This window comes from Gallinula chloropus, assembly GCF_964237585.1.
Source record: "Gallinula chloropus genome assembly, chromosome: 5".
In the NCBI taxonomy this organism is placed as follows: domain Eukaryota; kingdom Metazoa; phylum Chordata; class Aves; order Gruiformes; family Rallidae; genus Gallinula; species Gallinula chloropus.
The window spans coordinates 1,965,305-1,985,936 of record NC_140090.1 but is presented as its reverse complement, the minus strand read 5'-3'; the positions used below and the strand labels follow the sequence as shown (position 1 = coordinate 1,985,936).

Below are 20,632 nucleotides of genomic sequence, written 5' to 3'. Positions count from 1 at the left end.
CTCCAAATCTGTGTCCAGTTCTGGGCTCCTCAGCATCAGAAGGACATGGAGGTCCTGGAGCGAGTGCAGAGAAGGGCAACCAGGCTGGGGAAGGGGCTGGAGGGCAAATCCTCTGAGGAGCAGCTGAGGGAGCTGGGGGTGTTGAGCCTGGAGAAGAGGAGGCTGAGGGGAGCCCTTCTCCCCACCTCCCCTGCCCTGCCAGGAGGGTGCAGAGAGGTGGGCGATGGTCTCTCCAGCCAGGGGACAGGAGATGGGACAAGGGGAAAGGGCAAGAAGCTCTGCCTGGGCAGGTTTAGATTAAATATTAGGAAAAAATTCTTCATTGAAAGAGTTGTCGGGGCCTGGAACGGGCTGCCCAGGGAGGGGGTTCAGTCACCATCCCTGGATGTGTCTGAAAACAGGGCAGATCAGGTACTTAGGGATATGGGTTAGCATAGGAAGGGAACGGCTGGACTTGATGATCTTAAAGTTCTTTTCCAACCTTGTGATTCTGTGATTCAGTGAATGTTTTCTTGACCCACGATCTGCTGAAGTTTCATGACCACTGAGACTCTTCCTGTGATTTTTTTGTGTGTTTGGAGCATGCTGAATTCCTCAGAAAGAGTTTTACATGGGAGGAGTAGAATTTTAAGCTAATCAGACCCATCTTTTCTTTATTTATTCCAATTCTTTACATTTATTTCATCTTTCAGTTTTTATTGTTGCAATTTTCCCTGGGAATATAATTCCACTTCCTGGCTGTACTGGAGAGCAGTGTTACAGTGAGCACTGCAGCTTCTCCCCCTCATTCCCAACACTTCGTGTTGCTACATTTAACGGGACCAAACTGCACCTAAGAGCTGCTTTTTAATCCTGCCACCTGGTGACTGAGCATCGTGATGTGATCCTGGCCAGCAACTGAGCCCCACGCAGCCGCTCGCTCGCTCCTCCCATGATGTGTATAAAAACACCTGCCTCTTAGAAATCGGTATTCACATCAGGTTGGAGGGATCCCCCATGCATCCAGCCCTGCAGTGAAGAATGCCTGCTTCCTAAAACTTAAATATCGGGGTCTTATGAGAGTTTCTTAACCAACTTTTCTGGTAACACATTAATTAACAAGTGACAGGTCTTGAACATGCTGAACACCCCCAGCTCCCTCAGCTGCTCATCAGAGGATTTGCCCTCCAGCCCCTTCCCCAGCCTGGTTGCCTTTCTCTGGACTTACTTGAGGACCTCAATGTACTTGTTATGGCTCAGAACCAAGGGGTGTACAGGACATAATCCAGAAAGGATTAACAATCCAAAAGACAGTAATCTGAAGGAACTGTCAGGGTGATGGTGTTTGGGGAAGAGTTTCTTTCCAGAGCAGACACTCCTGCTAACCATCCTCAGCGTCGCTGAGAAGGCTGGGGGGTGCCTAAGACAGACTCAGCCATTAATGCTACTGCTCAAGCCTTTCTCTATCCCTGGGAAATGGGGTTTCTACCCAATTCAGATTTGCTGCTGGTATTTCATATTACGCCCACAAAGGCCCTGATGTTGTTACTGTAAAAGCCGGTTAAGAAACTCTCTAAGGCTCAATTTGGAGCTTTAGAAAGCAGGTATTCTTTATTGCAGCGCTGGATGCAGGGGGATCGCTCCAACCTAACATACGTACTGTTAGTTGTGAGAGAAAAGCTCCTGTCATTCCAGTACATGCATATTCATTTCATTGCCCAGAACTTGTAACAATATTTGCATATTACTACACATGGCTATAAGGATCCTCTGTGAAGGCCATTGGTGGTACTTTGGTGGTCCCTAGTGGTTCTGTGAAAAGGTCCTTTTCTATTAACTCCTGGAAGCATGCGCAGTGTGGATTAACCCAGATGCCTTGTTTCTTCTCTTAGCTATCTAGTTTTAACCAATTTCTTGCCAGTTTATCTGCATCCTTCCGCCAGGGCTGTGAAATACCTGTGGAAGCATTCTTATCTGAGGGTCCCTGCATTCCTCCTTAGCCTGCTGCTCCCCTTCTGCTCCGTACACAGCAATAGCTCAAGGCTTCTTAAGCCTTCTGGTTTGTACCAAAACGTTTCCAAGTTGCTCCAGCAAGTAGAAAGCCAGCACAACAGAAGTACCATCAGAGACAGGCACCACGAATCTTACAGCCTTGGTTCCAGGTACCAGTGTAACCCACACCTGGATGGACCCGTCCCTTGTCTGCTCCCAGCCCCTTTAGTGGGAGGTTGGCACACTGTGAGCACCCAAGGCTGCCCAGGGAGGGGGCTGAGTCCCCAGCCCTGGGGGGGTTTAACAGAGGGGAGATGAGGTGCTCAGGGAGCTGGGTCAGCACAGGACAGGGACGGTTGGACTCGATGATCTCAAAGGGCTTTTCCAACCCTGTGATGCTTCGACTCTGTGAACACCGGTCATGGAGCTCGGTTTCTGTGGAGCCGGAGCTCAGCTGAAACCGCTGGGCAGCCCTGGGAGCACCAGAGACCACCTCCCAGCCAGAAATACCAGACCCGTCCCCTGAGGCGGCTCCTAACCCGCCGCGCCGCCCGCCCGCGGCCGCCTGAGGGGAGCGACCGCCTCTCCCCGAGGGGCGGGGCCCGCGGGGGCGGGGCCCGCAGGGCGCGGGAAGCGATCCGTGGCTCCGCACCCCGTTGCGCGCGGAGAAAGCGCGTGGCGTCCTGCTACGCCTTCCGGTTCGGCAGCCCGCCGCGCCTCCGCGCTCTCCCATTGGCTGCGGGGCGGCTCAGCCCGGGCTCGCGCGCCGCCATCTTGACCCGGGACACGGCGCGGCAGAGCGGCGGTTGCTACCCGCGGCTGGCGGCACTGCGCCGACGCCTCGCCTCAGCGCAGCGCAGCGCGCCCGGCCCCCGCTCCGCAGCGCCATGAGCGCCCCCGCCTCCGCCAGCCTGCAGCCCCTGCTGGAGACCCTGGAGGACGCAGCCGCCCCGCCGGGCGAGCTCACAGACGCCTACCTCACCATCGTCAAGTGAGTGCGGGTCGCTGCCGCCTCACGGCCGCGGGGACGGTGTGTGAGGGAGGTGGGGGGGGCCCCGCGCTGCCCGGGAGGATGGCGCTGCCCTCGGCCCGGGCGGCTCGCTGCTGCCTGAAGGGGTGTTGGTGTGTGGTGGGGGGTGTGTCGGTGTGCAGGCCCGGCCGGCTCTCTCCGCGTGCGGTACCGCGAGCCCCGGGGCTGCCTCGGCGGCGCGGGGAGGGAGGGAGGGATCTGCCCGGGCTCGGCGTGAGGCGGCTGGGCGGGGCTGCTGGTGACGGGGAGCGTGCGGGCCGGGAGGCGGGAAAGGAGGGCGGCTGGCGGTGCCCGCTCGTCGGGAGCCGCGTTTCCCCTTCCTGGGCAGGCAGCGGGGGTGGGCGGCGGAGCTTTGGGAAGTAGTAACTCTTTTCTAACCGGAGGAGGACCTGCGCCTCAGCTCTGGGGTTGGAAAGCTCAGGCTTGGGATGATCCCGCCCTTAACTGCAACCCTTTCTGGAAGGAATCAGCCGCGAGGGTCTGCTTTTACCTGGAGCTTTGAATTTGTTAGCGTAGGCGCGCAGCGGCTTTATCGCCTTCCATCAGTATCCCCCTTGAGTTCCTCTCTGTGGCCGCTTAGCGATTCTAATCGCGCTGTGAGACTTTACCCTCGCAGTGATAACTGGCAAACCCCCCGTCCTAACGCAAAGGTACCGTTAAACAGCCGGTTTCCCGGGTTGTCATCTGGGTGATGGCACTTTAAAGTTGGGCTTTGCGATGTGGAAAGGCTAAGTTAAGGTTTTATAGGGTGAGTATAGTTTCTCTGTATGGATGCTATGTGCAGAGCCACATAACTTCAGGGATGGGTGACACGTGTGAAGTCGTCGCTGCTGGTTGTCAAACCAGAACATCCCTGGAGCAGGGAGCTGCTCATGAGGAGCATTGGGTCTCTAGTCACTTTTGTCTACGTGCTAGGACATGTGTGCTCTGGAACACATGGTTTGCCTCATGTGTCTGGCAAATGTTTGCTGACTGGCGTTTCTGCTCTTTTCTGTAACTTCTGCAGTGTTGTGTTCTAGCTTTCCAAGGAGAGAAGTGATAGAATCATAGGGGTTGGGAGGGACCTGGAGAGATCATCAGGTCCAACCCCCTGCCAGAGCAGGGTCCCTAGGACAGGGCACACAGGGCGGTGTCCAGACGGGGCTGGAATCTCTCCAGAGAAGGAGACTCCACACCCCCTGGGCAGCCTGTCCCAGGGCTCCCTCACCCTCACTGGGAAGAAGTACTTCCCCACATTGGGGGGGAACTCCCTGTGCTCCAACTTGAGCCCATGGCCCCTTGTCCTGTCCCCACAGACACTGAAAAGGGACTGGCCATTCCCCTCCCTGCATCCCATCCTTAAGATATTTATAAACATTAATAAGGTCCCCCCTTAGTCTTCTCCAGGCTGAACAGTCCCAGCTCACTCAGCCTTTCCTCATAGGGGAGATGTATCTGTGCTAGATAATGAATTGTGTGTTGGACATTTAAAGTTATGTCAGTTCTAACATGCTTAACCTCTGAATATTGCTTGTTTTCCCTTCTGCTCCCTGAAGTCGCTTGACGGGCGAGGAAGGCAAAGAGTTCGCCGTGAATGTCAGAAGCCACTTCCCTCAGCTCTGCAAAGCGTTTAAGGTGTGTCCTTTCCACTCAGGTCTCTACACTGCAGTGAACAAAGTTATGTTGGGGTGGTCAAGGTCCGTGACCATTGTAAGCAGTTAATTTGAGTTGGTTTAACAAGAACTAAAGCGAGGGAGGTAGCAGTGCACGTTTGTGGGCAAAATACAGCTCCCATGTTATTAGAAATCGCTACAGAAAAGCTAAAAGACCAGCTCTTGGAGGTGTTGGGGCTGTGGTGTGTTGTCATAGTTGATCTTTGACAGCTGATCTTTGAACAGGGGGGGAATCAACTTTTTAAAAGGGTAGACAATGGCAGGACAAGTGGGATGGATTAAAGCTAAAGGAAGGAAGGCTTAAATTAGGTATTAGGGGGAAGATTTTTACAGGGCTGGAACAGGCTGCCCACAGAGGGGGTGGGTGCCCCATCCCTGGGGGTGTTCAAGGCCAGGTTGGCTGGGGCCCTGGGCAACCTTGTGTAGCTCCAGGCCTGGAGGTTGGTGTCCCTGCCTGTGGCAGGGGTTGGAGCTCTGTGACCCTTGGGGTCCCTCCCAACCCATGCCATTCAATGATTCTGTGATCTTTTCAAAGCCAGAAAAGGCACAGTGTGTCCTGCCTTTAGAAACGCTTCAGGGAATTGGAATAATTGCAGTAAATGTCAAATTAATGTAAATACTGTTCTTAGACACCTTTTTTTTCTCACCATCTGTTTCAGATGTTTAGAAACATCTGGACAGTCAGGTGATAGTGCATAACAAGCAGACAACTTAAAGAACTTTGGATGCTTAGAACTTCACTTCAGTAAAGATGTCTAAATTACAGAGAATAAAAATGTCTTCAGAACCCCAAATTGTTCTGTTGATTTGGAGCATATGTGGTCAGGAAGGCTTTCCTACGTGGGTGGATTTTGTTCAAGTGTTTGCTTTTGAAAGCTCTTCTTTGAGCAGCAGTGTTGGTGCTTCACAGCTACTTCTGTAAACTGAGATTTTTATGGGGTGGTTTTTTTTTTCAGACACACATTTCCAGTCAAAACTCAGAACTAAGTAATGCAGCATTACAGGCACTAGGATTCTGTGTTTTTAATTCAAAGACTACATCTGCATTATCTGGTAAGCAAACAGACTTTGTTGGATGCTGGTACTGTGTGTATACTGGAATTCTTTATTAGCATATGCTTTATTTTTGGCTAAGTTTACAGTTACTGAGTGGTTCAGTGGTTTTGTCTCCAGTATAAGCAGTATGATGAGCTCATGAAGTCCATCTCATCCAAGAAAAATAGTAAATGTTTTTATGCTGTCATGCTAATATTGTTTTACTAACTTGAAGTTTCATTAGATGCTTTGGTAGCAGTTAGGTACTGTAATTAGTTTTGTGGAATTAGTAATCAAAAAAGATGTCTGGGTGAAAAAAGGACTTTTGTGGTTTAATCTCAGCTGCTTGCTGAGCACCACACAGCTCAGCTTTCTCCTTCCAGTGGGATGGGGAGAAGGATAGAAGAAATCTCACCTCATGGGTTGAGATAAGACAGTGTAATAGGACAACAATGAGGAGAAAAATAATGTATAAAACAAGTGATGTGGTTTCTCACCACCTGTGGGAAAGCCAGGATGCCCAGTCTGTTTCTGAACAGCAGTCCCACCTCCTGGCTAGCTGCCCCACTGACATCCAGAGCGTGGTGTCGTATGGTGTGGATATCCCTTTGGCCAGCCTGGGCCAGCTGCCCTGGCTGTGCTTTCCCTGCTGCTTCCACACAGGGCAGGGCACAAGAAACTGACAAGTCCTTGGCTTGAAACTACGTTGTAACAACTGGAAACATCACTGTGTTACCAACATTATTCCTGTCCTAAATCCAGATCTCGGCAGTATACCAGCTACACTAGAAAGAAATTTTTATTTGTTTGCAGAACTTGAGTGTGTATGTGTGTGTTTCAGTGCTTTCCAGCCTTTACCTGGTGATCCCTGGTTGTTACATTAAATCATAGGGTGTTTTGGGTTGGAAGAGACTTTAAAGGTCATTTAGTCCAACCCTAAATATTGTGCTGGTAAATGTTTAGAATTAAGCTAGCTTAAAGTAACCAAGAAATCCTGCAGCCTACTTGTCTAGAAAGGGCCAAACCCCTCTAACAGAAGATCTTGTTGCTGAGAGCTGGAGGTGATGCAGCAAGGTGAAAACACTGGATTTTGTTAATAGGGGAGAGAGCTGATGTGGGAGTTGGCTGGTGCATGGGAGGAACCTGTGATACACACACAGAGCTTAGGCATATCCATAATGTGATCAGAAGCTGCTCACTGTTGGCTGGCTCTGTGTGTGTGTGTGCCAGCAGGGTTGTGTGGAGGAGGAAGGTGATTAAGCTGAGGTCCTTTGTGGGCACAGAAGGAAATGTAGTGATTTGGCTGATGTGTGGTGCCATCATGGTGCTGGACTCTACAGTGACTCTTCAAATGGTGATAACAAATGGCAGTGTCAATTATTCTCTGTCTTCTTCTGTGGAGTGTTGATACTCTTGGACAAATGTTCTGGAATGACATTTATCAGAGAGAAACTTAACCGTGGGCACGACTGAACAAAGTCATGTGTGTTGATGTGCAGAGATATTTCCTTACTGTGTGACTGCCATTTTGTTCTCTGAATTTGATTCTCTCAGTTCTTCCACTCATTTCCCAGTGTGTCCTGCTTTCCTCTTAAACCTTGGCCTGACTACCTGTGAGAATGAGCCAACTATGTTTATATGGTCCCTTTCATTCCCCTTTTTTTTAATGAGTTGATAAATTGCAGTCAGTTTTGTTAGAGAAAAGTATTAGATTGCAGAAATTATTGAGCCCTGGAAACAGTGGGGGGAGGACAAAAAGTGTATGTACTTTTGATTGTTTAGGCATGAAGCCCAAATTTCTAAGAGATTTTAAAGGAATACATGATTTGTCCCTCCTTCCTCCTAGTTGCATGCAAATCCTGTGTTAGCTGTATTCTTTTTTGGGAAATAACCTCAGTTACAGTTTTACTGCCCTCTGTAATGATAAAGCTTCTTGAAGACACTAAACTGAATTTATGTATGTTGGCAAAGCAGTGAAATTTGTCCAAGAGCTGCTAAATTCACTCCAAATCCAAACCATTTTGATTAATTAACTATTTATTGTTTGGCTCTGGTGTGTTTGTGTGAAATTCTTTGGCGTTGTGGCATTCTGGGTTCTCACAAAGATAATTTGGACACTTTGAGCTTTCTTTGCTGGTTTATTTTGAGAGAAACTCCCAAAAATTACCAAAGTTTCAGATACTCAATCATGTCCGTTGGGACTAGGTAGTTGCATGTACCTTTAATAACATTAACTGAGCAAAAATGACCCAAAACCTTGCTGGTTAGGATTATTGCATGAACAGGACCTGAGTGCTGTGTGTTGTGCTTTCAGCAACTGAAGTACAGGACTTGCTGTCAGTGGTGAACAGCGTTGCTGTGAAAACTTCAGACAAAAACACTCGCACTCGGGCACTTTGGGTGATCTCTAAGCAGATGTTTCCTTCTGAAATTGTTAAAAAGGAGGTAAGTCTCTTTTAATTTTTTAAATTTTTCTGTGTAGCCTGATTTCCTGGGCAGAGGAGGCTGGTGCAACCTCTTGGTCACTCCACTCAGTAGTTTTTGAATAGAGAGATCATTTCCCATCAAATCTGATGGCCAAGTGTAGGGCCCAAGCTCTTGAAAATATAAAAGCAGCTTCTGAGGGAAAAGAGCCAACAGATTATTCCTTCTCCTCTGGGAGAAGCTGCAATGTATGTGATGCTGTTAGTTAGCAGTGAAAGAGAATAAGGGGGAAATGTTCTGGACACTCAACATTTGATCAGCGCTATAACCTTAAAGCTAGGCCTAGCATAAATCCTGGGAAACAATGTCATCATTCCAGCTCCTCAAGGAAATATCTGCATTTAGGGGCTCACTCTGCTGTTCTCTTCTTTCCTCAGGTGTCCAATATTATTTCTACCCTGGAAACAATACTAACTAAAGGAGATGTTCAGTCTATGGTGGTTGAATATGAAGCACTAAATGTCATTATACGGTACGTGCACTGCAGTATTCAGTGGTTAAAACATGCTTAGTTTTATTGGGAAACTATTGAAACAATATCTTAGTAGCACTAGATATTCTAAAGAGAATTTTTGGAATGCTCTTTGAATTGTGCAATATGTTCAAGACTTTTTTTTCCCCCCCAGTTTTTTGTATTACAGTTGGTAGAACAGTCTGAATTATTACCTGCTTCTGTCATGATAACGTGATGACTGATTTTTGACACAGAAAACAGTATTCAGATGAACTTTGATTAATAGTTTATTAATAGCTTATTAGGAGTTACTTCCAAAGTTTTAGGCGTACTTAAGTCACGTTGATCTAGCTTTCATTTTCAGAACCCACATGGGTGAGAAATTCTTGGCCATTATATGTTTGTTTGTTTTAAAAATGATTCCTTGGAGTGTCATACATTTTACTGAAACATTTCTCATAACACTGAGGATATGGTTTAATTGTGTTGGTTTTTAGAACCAATACCAAGAATGCATTGTTTTGGTCAGTAGTGCTGGAATAGTCAAATTTTATCTTAGTATTTCATTTTTTATTAGTGAATATGTTGAGCTTATGTCTTTATTATTATTTAAGTATTCTATAATTGTTTTTTCATCTGGTTTGAACTGTAAATCCATTTAAAATTGAAATAATAATTATTTGTTTATTTTATCTCTGGTACATCCATTCTTTGTAGCAGAGAGCTGGATTTACCAGCATTTGGCTAATTTATCTTAATCTGTCTTTTCTAAATCTGAAATTCAGTAGGTAGCTGTTTCTGGAAAATAAGGTGTTAAATGGTTTCTTTTAGTTATTTTTATGTATGTGTGTGTTGTTATCATTGAGTTGTACCTGAAAATAATCTCTAAACAGATACTGGGGCTCAGGTTGATTGACAGGGCTTTTGTTCAGAAGCCACAATGCTGACAGATGTAGTGGAAAACCATTCTCTTAAGCAGTGCTTGTCCTCCTGCCTTCATAAAACAATTTGAAAGGCAGCAGCTTTCCTTAGTACAGCAAACCCTTCATAAGCTGTAGTCATGGAGGCTTAATGTGCTTGTGCCAAAGGGGACACGTTGGCAAAATTCCATCTCTTCTAGAGACAAGCTGGTTCCTGTGGGCTGGTTGGATGCCTGTTCCTGAAAGCTTTGTTGGCTTCTGTGTGGGATGGTGTGAACGTACAGAGTTGTTCATCATGCTGTGTTCTAACATCTCTGTAATGGAAGGATAAAATAGGAGCACTTGACTAGGCTAATGTATTTTGAGTCTGTGCTGCTTCAGGGGTTGGATTGTTTTTCAGAAGCAGGCAGGCATTGTTCTCAGCACATGTGGCACGTTGGAGCTGGTCTGAGCTGCAAAGAACACGCAAGGGATAGTTTATCTGCAAACTTTGTGCTTGGTCCCTGATAAGGAAGTGTTGGAGTGTTCCTTTCAGGCTCTCAGTTCAGATCGTTTGCCCCAAACAGTGTGATAGAATAGAAAGGACAACTGTGAATGTCAGTCTGTTCTGCTTTTGGAGGGCTGGTTCTGAAAAATAATATTCAGCTTTGCAGTTCTAAGTGAACTGCCAAATTACAATTGTTCTGATAAATGAAATTGTTGAGAACGATGTAGAGGAAAACACATTGGTTGAACTAGAGCATTTTACTGCTGATCCTAAGGTTGTCTTTGAGTGTCTGAGCCCTATGTCTGTTGGTGATTTCTCATACCTATATTTGGTGAGGCTTTTTTTTTTTTTTATTTTGTGTGAGGCTTTTTTCTTTTGATCTAGCTTAATGGAGCAAACTCCAGCTGAGATGGGAGAAGAGGCTGTGAGGTGGGCAAAACTGATCATCCCTCTGGTCGTCCATTCGGCTCACAAGGTGCAGTTACGAGGTGCCACTGCGCTGGAGATGGGCATGCCCCTGCTGCTCCAGAAACAGCAGGAGGTAGCGGCTGTCACCGAGCACCTCATGACCACAGTAAGTGGAAATGCTGTTCCTTTTCTCTAGAGGCAACAGGGGTGTTAGTGGGGAATGCTGGGGGGAGGAGGGGGGCTTACATTTTTATTTGTGGTCTAGAGAGTGGCAGCAAAAAGCTATGGCAGCAACCTTGAGTGAAAAGTTAGTATAAAAGCAGTGCAAGTACAGGGCCACTGAAAAAAGTGTTAAGTTTCTGAAAAGAATTGTTGATCAGTATAATAACTTGCTTTTCTTAATTGACTGTGAAGCACCTGTCTTGATAACATTAACTCTTATAATATCATTAAACTAATACTGTCTCCTCTTAAAGGAATTGCTTACTGAACTGGAATCAGCAGATCTTGGTGTGGCAGTAACTTGCGTCATCTACTTTAGCTTCCTACTCAAAACAAGGCTGGCTTTGATGTCAAGGCCAGCTTGCTCAGGGCCTTGTCCAGTTGAGGTTTGAATGTCAAAGGATGGAAATCCTACAGTCTGTCTGGGCTGCTTGTTTTCAGTGCTTAACCACCCTCAGTGTAGAAACAGTCAGTCCTTTTGCTGAAGTAGGATTTGCCTTGTTGAAACTCATGCCTGTGACCTCCAGTCCTTTCTTTCAATAATTCTCTGAAGCATCTGACTTCTTCCTTGTAATCCAGCTGTATGTAGTGGAAGACCATGGTTAGATTTACCCCCCCACACCCCCTCCCCAAGGTAAACAAGCCTAGCTCTTCTGTCACTTCAGTGGTGGTTGTCTGCTGGATTCACTCCAGTTTCTCTGTAGCTCTGGTACTTCAGTACCCAAGGTTTGGCACAGTATTCCAGAGATGATCTGATGAGTACCACATAGAGGGGTCAGTCCCCTTGACTTGCTGCTTGTGTGTTTGGTAGTGCAGTCCAGTGTGCAGGTTCCCATCCTTGACTCTACAATTCTTGTCCCCACCTCTTTTTCTGCAGAGGTGTTGCATAGCATGTGAGTCCTTAGTGGGGGTTTGTCTGTCCCTGTCTGAAGGACTTTGCCTTTGACTTCCATGAGGTTTCTGTCAGTCTGTTTTTCAAGCTTGTGAAGATCCCTGTGGATGGTAGCCCTGTCCTCCAGCCTCTCAACCAATGTTTCCCTCCCACCATGGATTGTGTAAATCAAATAGGCCCTTGTAGACCCTTTGTAAATGCCACACGTAACCTGGGCTCTGAACTGCGAAGCACCAGCCTTTGAGCCTTGCCATCCAGCCTCACACCTAGTTTGTATATTCTCAGTTGGGCTGCAGGGACACTAGAGGAGATTGCCTTGCTAACACTGGAGTGGAGAAAGTCTTCTGCACTCCTGGCACCTGCAAAACCAGGCATTTCCTCATAGCACTCAGATTGGAAGAGCAGGCTTTGCCCGTGGTAAACGTATGCTGGCTGTTTGTCAGGAACTTCTTGTGCTCCGTGTGCCTAGAAATGACACAGGAGTGAGACTGGCTAGCTAGTAATTCCCCAGATCTCCTCTTCTGCTGCTTTTGGAAGTTGACATAAAATTAGTTCTGCCCTGCTCTGTCACTGGGGATCTCTCCCAGTCACTGTGCCTGTTCAATAGTCGTGTGGTCTTGTTGGGTTGTTAGCCTTCTCCTTCAGTGGACACACCCTATAGAATTCAAGGGACTTGTATATGTCAAGTTAAATAGTTCCCAGCTCAGTTCTCTACCAGAGGAGTACCTCTGTGCCCAGCAGCAAAGGCAGTGGGAGACAGATGTTGGAGGCCTGCAAGGAAAGATAGAGGCAAGAAAGACACTGAGTTAACAGACATGGTAAATGCTGAGTTAAGATTCCCCACCCCATTCAGCAGCAGCCCCCTTGGTCTTTTTGATGAAGCTTTTCATAATCCTGCTCACTTCAGGAGTGAGTAATGCAAAATAAGCTTACAGTTCTTGAAGTTAAGGATCTTTACCAAAGAACCCAAACAAGCTGATTCTTGGGGTCACAATGTGTTTTGACTTCAGAGTTAAAGAGACTACAAGTATTGAAGGAAATGGATTTTGATCTGTTGGTTGCCACTCTCAAAATAATGGAATCCAACCATAAATTTCAGCTAAGACAATTATCAGGTGGTAGCAGCATTTGACTGATTTGCCAGCAGATTATGCATGGGACAGAATTCAGTCCTGACTTAGAAATAGTTTTTGAGTCCTGTATGAGTGTGTAGCTGTATGAGTGTGTAGCTTTTAGAATACCTTGAAAACATTTCTTGTAGAAATTGTGTTTCTTTCTGTCTGCAGAAACTGATTTCAGAACTTCAGAAACTGTTTTCTACAAAAAATGAGACTTACGTGTTAAAATTATGGCCCCTGTTTGTCAAATTGCTTGGAAAGGTAAGCAGAAAAGCAGTTAAGTTTTACCACCCTGAATCTTTAGGGAATGAATTTTTGACAACACAAAGATCTTGATCCTGAACTTCTTTGTCTTCAGACTCTGCATCGTAGTGGCAGTTTTATCAACTCATTGCTGCAGCTGGAGGAACTTGGATTTCGTAGTGGCTCACCAGTGGTAAAGAAAATAGCCTTCATTGCATGGAAGAGTCTAATAGATAATTTTGCTCTAAATCCAGGTAGATCAAAAAAAGTTAACCTGAATTGTTTTGACTGCTGTCACTTTGCCTCTGGAAGAGAATAGTCTGTCTAATAGTGGTCAGTGCTGTGGTACATACCAGTGGATAGAAGCAGCGTACACCTGTGGTGTACACATGGTGGTGTGTGTGTCTGTACACATAGGTAGTGGTACATACTGTGTGCATAAACAGAAGTAGGACTGAAGTGGGTTTTGTTGGGGTGTTTTTGAGGAAAAGTGGCAGTTTGATCAGTAGCTTTATCTTAACTTTTCTGCGAGGAAAAATGACTAGAATCAAGTGAACAAACCTTTGTTTTGTAATGCTCTGATTGATCCAGCCAGCAGTGAAGAAGAAAATACAGCATTCCAAAGAGCTTATTTTTGGACTGTGGATTAAATAGGGAAGAGCAGTGTTGCAGGATTCTTAGGGGTGTTGCTTTGAAGGTGTAGCCAAGACCTGAATGAGTTCTTTCAACCCTAGCCCATGTCAAAGTACACAGTACTCATTTTTTTTTTAACCTTGTGCTTCTCCAGAAGAAAGCTGAACATGGACATTGCTTAGTTTAGCTGAATTTAACTTAAATTGTCGTTTTTATTTGTTTCTTACCTGGTCACTCGTTCTGACCGTTGTTTCCCATAAATGAATGAACAAGGGATTTGCTTCTATCAGAAAATAAAATCCACAGCCCAACTGGTGTTTATTGTGTGTGTTCCAGTATGGCCAGTAAGGATTACACACTACACAGGCAGTCTGTCAGCAGTTCTGACTTGCAGGTGGACAGGTTCTGATGCTGCTGAGCTGACTAAAAGTGTTTCTCCTCTTCATAAACGCTTGGTGAGCAAGTCTCTGTCCAGACAAGCTTTGCTATTTTAACTTCAGTGGAATTGAGCACTTGTGGCCTCAGAATAGTGTATTTATGGTCATTCATTCTCATCCAGTGTTAAGTGTTTGGTATTTCTTCTACTGTGACAAGTACGACTCTTGACCGAGCAAGAGTGAATTTCCATCTGCTTATGTTGATATACAGTACATAATCATCTTAGTCTTGAAACTGGAAAGAAAGTACTTGCTATCTCCAGGGTCATTCAGGACAGCAATTAGAGCAATAAAATAGTTTGAAAGGTTGGTGCACTTATGTATTTTAGTTTTGAAACTGTTAATTGAATTTTTAAGCGAAAAAGTATTAGGGAAAAAGTAATGGTTTAAAAACATTCCTTTATTTTTATTATCTCTACGATTTAGTTATTTGCATGGCTTAAAAATACACTTTTTTGTCTTCAAGATATATTGTGCAGTGCTAAGAGGCTGAAATTGCTAATGCAGCCACTTAGCTCGATCCATGTGAGAACAGAGGCTCTGGCACTGACAAAACTGGAGGTCTGGTGGTATTTACTGATGAGGCTGGGACCTCACCTGCCCATGAACTTCGAACAGGTACCGCAACCGAAAATGCTTACAGCAGAATCACTTGGCCTGTGTTGAGTGTATGAAGCGAAGTCCACTCTTTGTCAGTGTAACTTTCCCTGTACCAGCTTTGTCATAGAATCCCAGACTGGTCTGGGTGGGAAGGGACCCCAAGGATCACAGAGCTCCAACCCCCTGCCACAGGCAGGGACACCAACCTCCAGGCCTGGAGCTACACAAGGTTGCCCAGGGCCCCAGCCAACCTGGCCTTGAACACCCCCAGGGATGGGGCACCCACCCCCTCTCTGGGCAGCCTGTTCCAGCCCCTCACCACTCTCTCTGCAAAGAACTTCCCCCCAGTCTCTCCTCTCCCCCTTCCCTCCTCCAGCTTCACTCCATCCCCCTTGTCCTGCCAGTCTCTGTCCTTTAACAAGCTGATTCCCCTCCTGTTCCTCTGCTCCCTTCAGGGACGGGGAGGCTGCAATGAGGTCCCCCCACAGCCTTCTCTTCTCCAGGCTGACCCAGCCCAGCTCCCTCAGCCTCTCTCCATGGGAAGCTGCTCCAGCCCCCTGAGCATCTCCGTGGCTCCTCTGACCCCTCTCCAACAGTTCTACATTTATTATTAAAATAAACCTGTCTTAAGGACCTGAATCTGACTTACATGTTTCAATACAGCAGGAGTGCTTGGGACTACCTGGGCAATCTTTTTAGAGTTCCTAAAGATTTTTTTGAGTCTGAGTGTCGAGTGAGCATCTCTGTAAACATCTCCAGCGAGCATACAGCAGGAGTGAACAGAGGCATGTTGTCTAAGGACTGCTTTGTCCTTTCACTCCAAGTGTGAATTTTGGAAAGTGCAGTGGGAAAACATACTGAGAAGATCAGAAAAATAGTTTGAAAGATGTACGGAGAAAAAAGTGATCCAAGTGTTTCATTGCTACTCAAAATACAACAGGAATGAGCATGTTTCTGCTGGGGTTCTGAATTTCATTATATAAAGCTTCAAGATGAGAGTAAAGAGAAAAAATCTACCTCTTTAGATATGGTACAGTTGGATCCTTCTAACATGAGGTTTTGTTCAGCCATTGGTGTGTAACAGTATTCATATTTTACACAGCACCTTAAAAAGGTTTTAAGTACCTAGAAACTCTGAAACGCTGATGCTGTGAACACCTGTACAGCCTGTGTGGTATTTTAAGTGTATCATTCTTTGTGGCTGTGGCTTGTGTTATCCCTGTTTTCACTGGGTTTGGTCTCTTTGCAGGTTTGTGTACCCTTAATCCAGAGTACTTTAAGTCTGGATTCCTCTGCTGCAGTGCCAGGAACTCCCTCACGTGTACCAGCCAACCAGAGCTTAGCATCCTCAACCCCTGCACATAAATCAGGTACTAAAGTATAAGCTAAATTGTTTATTCTAGGATATAGTTGGGTGCAGCAAGTAATTTGTGCTTTTCATGTGTTTATGCTGTCTAATTTGCTGTATATTATTGAAAACTAAGCTTTCTGCATGCTGATTGGAGAGCTCAGGGGTAGTGGTTGACACTGGATAAAAGGAGGCTGCTGTGGTCAGTGTGTCAAGGTTACAAACTTGCCCTCATCAGGTTGTGTTGAAGACCACTTTTAATGTCCAAAGGAGCTTGGGTTTGAAACAGCTTTTCATGTATGTGTGCTGCTTCTATATGCTGGTCACACTTCTGTACCATACTTTGAATGGGTATGAAATGGTACCTACTTGAGCTTTACATCTTCATGCCCGAGATAAGGAACTGCTGCTCTTTGCAGTATGGCAAGCCTAGCATTCACAGCTTGTGTAGTTCTAGAGTGCTGAACTAGAAGCCTCAGATATATTGTGGAAGAGCTGTAGGTGTGTACACCTTCCTTTCTTTTAAAGACAGAGTTTGTCTTGGCTCTGAGAGACCATAACTGAGGTTAGACAAACTGCTTCTCACGTGAGACTTGTGCTCAGTGTAAAGTCTCTACTGGTAACTCAGCAGGAGAGTTACTGTGTAGCTAGTACATAGAATGTTATCTGCTGTATAACCACAGCTTCCAGGGAGACTCCTGTTGCCAAATAAAAGTTTGGTGCCAGAGACTTTACAATCTTTGGAAGACATTTATACTTGTAAAATACATTATTATAACTGTGATGCTAACCTTACTGAACAGGAGTGTGTGGTTGGTATCTGTCTGGCTGTTAGGAATCCCTTTTAGCCAGTGTTCACCTATGATTTGTTCTTTTCATTGTAACTGCCATTTGGGGCTGTTGGGTCTTTTCTTTATCTCATTTTATGTGAAATACAAGACAGTCTAATTTTTCTCCCCTTGATTAGGTCCTTACCCATTTCCCAGTCCAGTCACACCAAAGATAAACTTGAATTCCAGTACAGCAGTAGGGGTGGTGATTCCTTCCATTCAGCTTTTGGGAATTGAAATGCTGCTTCACTTCTTGATGGGACCAGAAGTTTTAGATTTTGCTAAGCAAAACAAACTTGCTCTTAGTTTAGGTATGTGAGTAATTTTTTTTTTTTTAAAGTAACCTCAAATAACCTGCACTTGCCAATTTTGTTGGGATTAAAGATGTCTACTAGCATGAAATGCTTTAAACATGTAAAACTTACCTGTCATCTTTTAATATTAAACAGTAATTTTTCTGTCAAATCCTATATACATATACATATATATACACACTTCATTAATTTTAAGACTTATCTTACCAGTTGACTGTATTTACAGAATGTGTTTTGTTCTCCTAGAGCCTCTCCAGTATCCACTGATCAGTAGCCCTTCTTTTTTTGGCAAGCATGCTAGCACACTTATAAATGCAGTCCAGGATGGCTTCATTTCAATTGGAAAAGAAGTTCCTGGTAAGAATTCAGTGGTGAAATGTGATTTATTTTCTGGAAAATAAAGTGGGGGAGGGAAAACACAGAAAAATAACCCCTTTCTGTAGTATCCTAATCTTGATTTTAAATAGGATTAGTCTTTCTTTGATTTGAAAGTTTATATCTGTTTTAGCTTGCATCAAACACCATTTGTATTTTAACTGCAATCTTGTTTTTGTAACAATTGGAGTAAAAATTTAATGTTACCTTGTAGATTGTATGCTGAATGTTATATGGAAGGACATAAATGGATATGTAAAAACAGCTACTGAATCAGGTAAAAAGGTTTCTTTGACTTGTCATTGCTGACCAATTAGAGGCTGTTGGGTTTTTTTTGTTTTGTTGGGTTTTTTTAAGACTAGATCTAAAGTAATGTTTGTTTCATTGCTGGTAAAACTTGGGTTCAGGCACCATCAGTAATTGTTCTTGAAGCTACACTTGATATTTGCCATGATGCCTGTGTCTTTGTGACAAATAGCAAGTCATGCTGCTCTGATCCACTGAAGCTTGTTAGTGAAGACACAGTAGGATATGACTGCAGGCGTATTGCATGCAGCAGTCAGACTTAAAAGCACTTTAATGGACTTTTCTGATGAAGAAATCTTTCCATTTAAAAAACCCCAACACCCTACCCCAAGTCTTTGGTATTGAGAAATTGAGACATTCAGTGTATTACTCAAATTGGCATAAAAAAATTGTTACATGACTGCTTTTTTTTCTTTTACTGTGAAATAAAATCTGGTTCAGTATGTCTTTACAGGTGTATAAAAGATGTTTCCTATTAAAAGAGAGTCCATTATTCTATAAAGGCTATGAAAGTCCAGAATAATATTAATAATGAAGACTTTTATATTGTAAGATCTAATTGAAAAGCATAAGAGGAATGTTGCTTGGATGAATGTAAAGTTTCATGCCCTCTTTAACCTGTAAAGCTAAGGTTGTTAATAATACCAAAGTATTCCCATTTTACTAATACAATTTAGGGGGGTATTTAAACTTTTTGGCTCTTCAGAGCAGAGACTCAATAGCTGTATTTATTTTGTAAGTATTTGGTTTATATTTATAAACATACACAGAGGGGTTTTTTGTTTACAGTACATTTTCTTTAAGTTTGAAATGATGGTCAGTGTGATCAGTACTCTGTTCTGTTCTAACTGCAGATATGCTTCGTTCTAGGAAATAAGAAAGAGAAGCAAGGGTCAGAAATACTGACTATGTTGCTCCAAGCCTTAAAAAACATTGTTAAATCAAATTCTCTTCCTGTACAGAAAATACTGGTAAGTTGGATGGGTTTGTCTGTGTTTTTTAATCTCATTTCTTCTTGCTGGTCTGGATCCTGATGAGTAGCAGCCTTTTGTATCTAACTTAACAGAATGGCCCCTTTAAGAGAGAACTGTTTTGGTGTAAACTGTAAGTTATGCAGTTGTCATCAGATGGCACAGTGTTGCTTAAGGGTTTCTGTCTCTTTAAAGTGTTTTTCAGACTTACCCACAATGTTCATAACTGGGTACCTGGTTCCCCTACCAGAACATTCAAAGGACAGTTGCTTTCCAGAGGGATATTTTTCTTTTTACAGAAAACAGTCGTTATGACTTTGCTTTTACTTGTGGTGTTTCTTAAAATATTTTAGCCCTTGGGAGGAAGGGAAATATTGACAATGTTTTCTTCTTTTCCCCTACTCAGTCCCTCATTGATATTACTGTGAAGGAATTGCCTCCAAAAGTATTGGGGTCACCAGCTTACCAGGTTGCTGATATGGATCTTTTAAATGTAAGTCTGACTTCATTCCAGAAGTTTGTCTTCAGGCTGAAATGCATTAGGGTGTCGTATTTACATCAAGTACAGAGCATTTTATAAATGGTTAGGTCCAGATCTTTCAGGAAACCATAACTTTCCATGTTCCAGAGTGTAGGCTCTTGTTTCCATCCCTCACCTCTGATAATTTAACCTTTTATAGCAAAAAAAGGGCTATGTGGAAGTATTGTAAGAGGGTTTCTTATGTTCAGGTCATGATTTCAGATAGAGGTTGCAAATACTCTGAGCTCACAGAGATGGTGTAGTGAAAGAGATAGTTTAGCACAGGACAGGAACAGTTGGACTTGATGATCCTAAAGGTCTTTCCCAACCTTGTGACTGTGAAACTGTGTAGGACTACTTAGGTACTAAGAACTGATGTTTTGGAAATGTTTTGAAGTCAATAGAAATGTAGAAAGTGTTGCTCTTCAGGCAAAATGAAATGCTCAGAAGCCAAGCAGAATATCATGCTAGACAGCATTATTTCAGAAGTCATCTATAGAGAGCTGCAGCCTGAACTCCTGGCCATGCTCTGCTGCAGGACAGGTGGTGGCACTCACTGGCAGTGAGAACTGCTCTGTTCTCTGGTCCTGCTGAGCCCAAACGGGAGTGCTGGGCTGTGCTCTGGGTGCTGCCTTTGGAAGGGAGGAATGGATGAGGGCAACCTAGAAAATCACCACAAGAAGTGACCTGTGAGAAAAGGCTGGAATGAACCTTTATGCATTATGTTTGTGGTGGAGCAGGCTACAAGGTAGACCTACTACAATTGTAAAAGGTTGGTTACAGCCTTAAAATGGGGCACCAGTAGATGGGGGGCAATATCTTCCTTCAGTGGACACTGGATATTTTTTTAGCCTATGGAAGTAGCTACATGCTTACATGGTTGGCCAGGGACTGTGTGGAATCCATGTGGAGCCTTTTACAAGCAGACAAATGCATGTGAGAAGACCTAAGTGTAAGAAATTAATGCATCAACTCCAGTGAGTAGTATTAAACTTTGTCTATCAAAACTGGATTAAGAGCTGAACTCTCAAAATTCCTCCTAGTTTCTTTTCCTGGGTGTGTTGTTTATATTTGGAGGCTTTTTCTGACTTGGGTACAAAAATGAGAACTTTATTAAGGTGGTTGAAGCTTTTAATTGGTAGGGATTGAATGCATTTTGTTAAATACTTCCACATCAGCAAACCTGAAGTACTTGTGGTATGTTTTTTAAGAGAGGTTGTCTAAAAGATGTCTTGCTGAGATCAAGTAAATCTCAGGTTGCTGCATCTCATTCCAGGTATCATGTGTTGCATTTCATTTCAAGGCAGCAATGACTAAGTACTGTAAAACTTGCAGCCTTTTTCATCAGGAGAAACAAAAACTTCTCCTGTAGTATAATTGAT

General features: G+C 44.3%; 1 protein-coding gene across 1 annotated transcript in view; it reads left to right on the top strand.

Annotated features, from left to right (window-relative positions):
* Positions 1-2,858: 2,858 nt before the first annotated feature.
* Positions 2,859-20,632, top strand: part of RIF1 (replication timing regulatory factor 1) — a gene marked incomplete at its 5' end in the record, with an annotated part of 34,855 nt that continues 17,081 nt past the window's right edge. The window contains 15 exons of the mRNA XM_084265660.1: positions 2,859-2,962; positions 4,537-4,615; positions 5,610-5,706; positions 8,003-8,133; positions 8,550-8,644; positions 10,418-10,607; positions 12,842-12,934; positions 13,032-13,170; positions 14,453-14,604; positions 15,836-15,956; positions 16,902-17,075; positions 17,325-17,435; positions 17,668-17,730; positions 18,630-18,730; positions 19,137-19,223. Of these exons, the coding sequence (XP_084121786.1) occupies positions 2,859-2,962; positions 4,537-4,615; positions 5,610-5,706; positions 8,003-8,133; positions 8,550-8,644; positions 10,418-10,607; positions 12,842-12,934; positions 13,032-13,170; positions 14,453-14,604; positions 15,836-15,956; positions 16,902-17,075; positions 17,325-17,435; positions 17,668-17,730; positions 18,630-18,730; positions 19,137-19,223 (1,737 nt within the window). The remainder of the gene's footprint in view (positions 2,963-4,536; positions 4,616-5,609; positions 5,707-8,002; positions 8,134-8,549; positions 8,645-10,417; positions 10,608-12,841; positions 12,935-13,031; positions 13,171-14,452; positions 14,605-15,835; positions 15,957-16,901; positions 17,076-17,324; positions 17,436-17,667; positions 17,731-18,629; positions 18,731-19,136; positions 19,224-20,632) is intronic.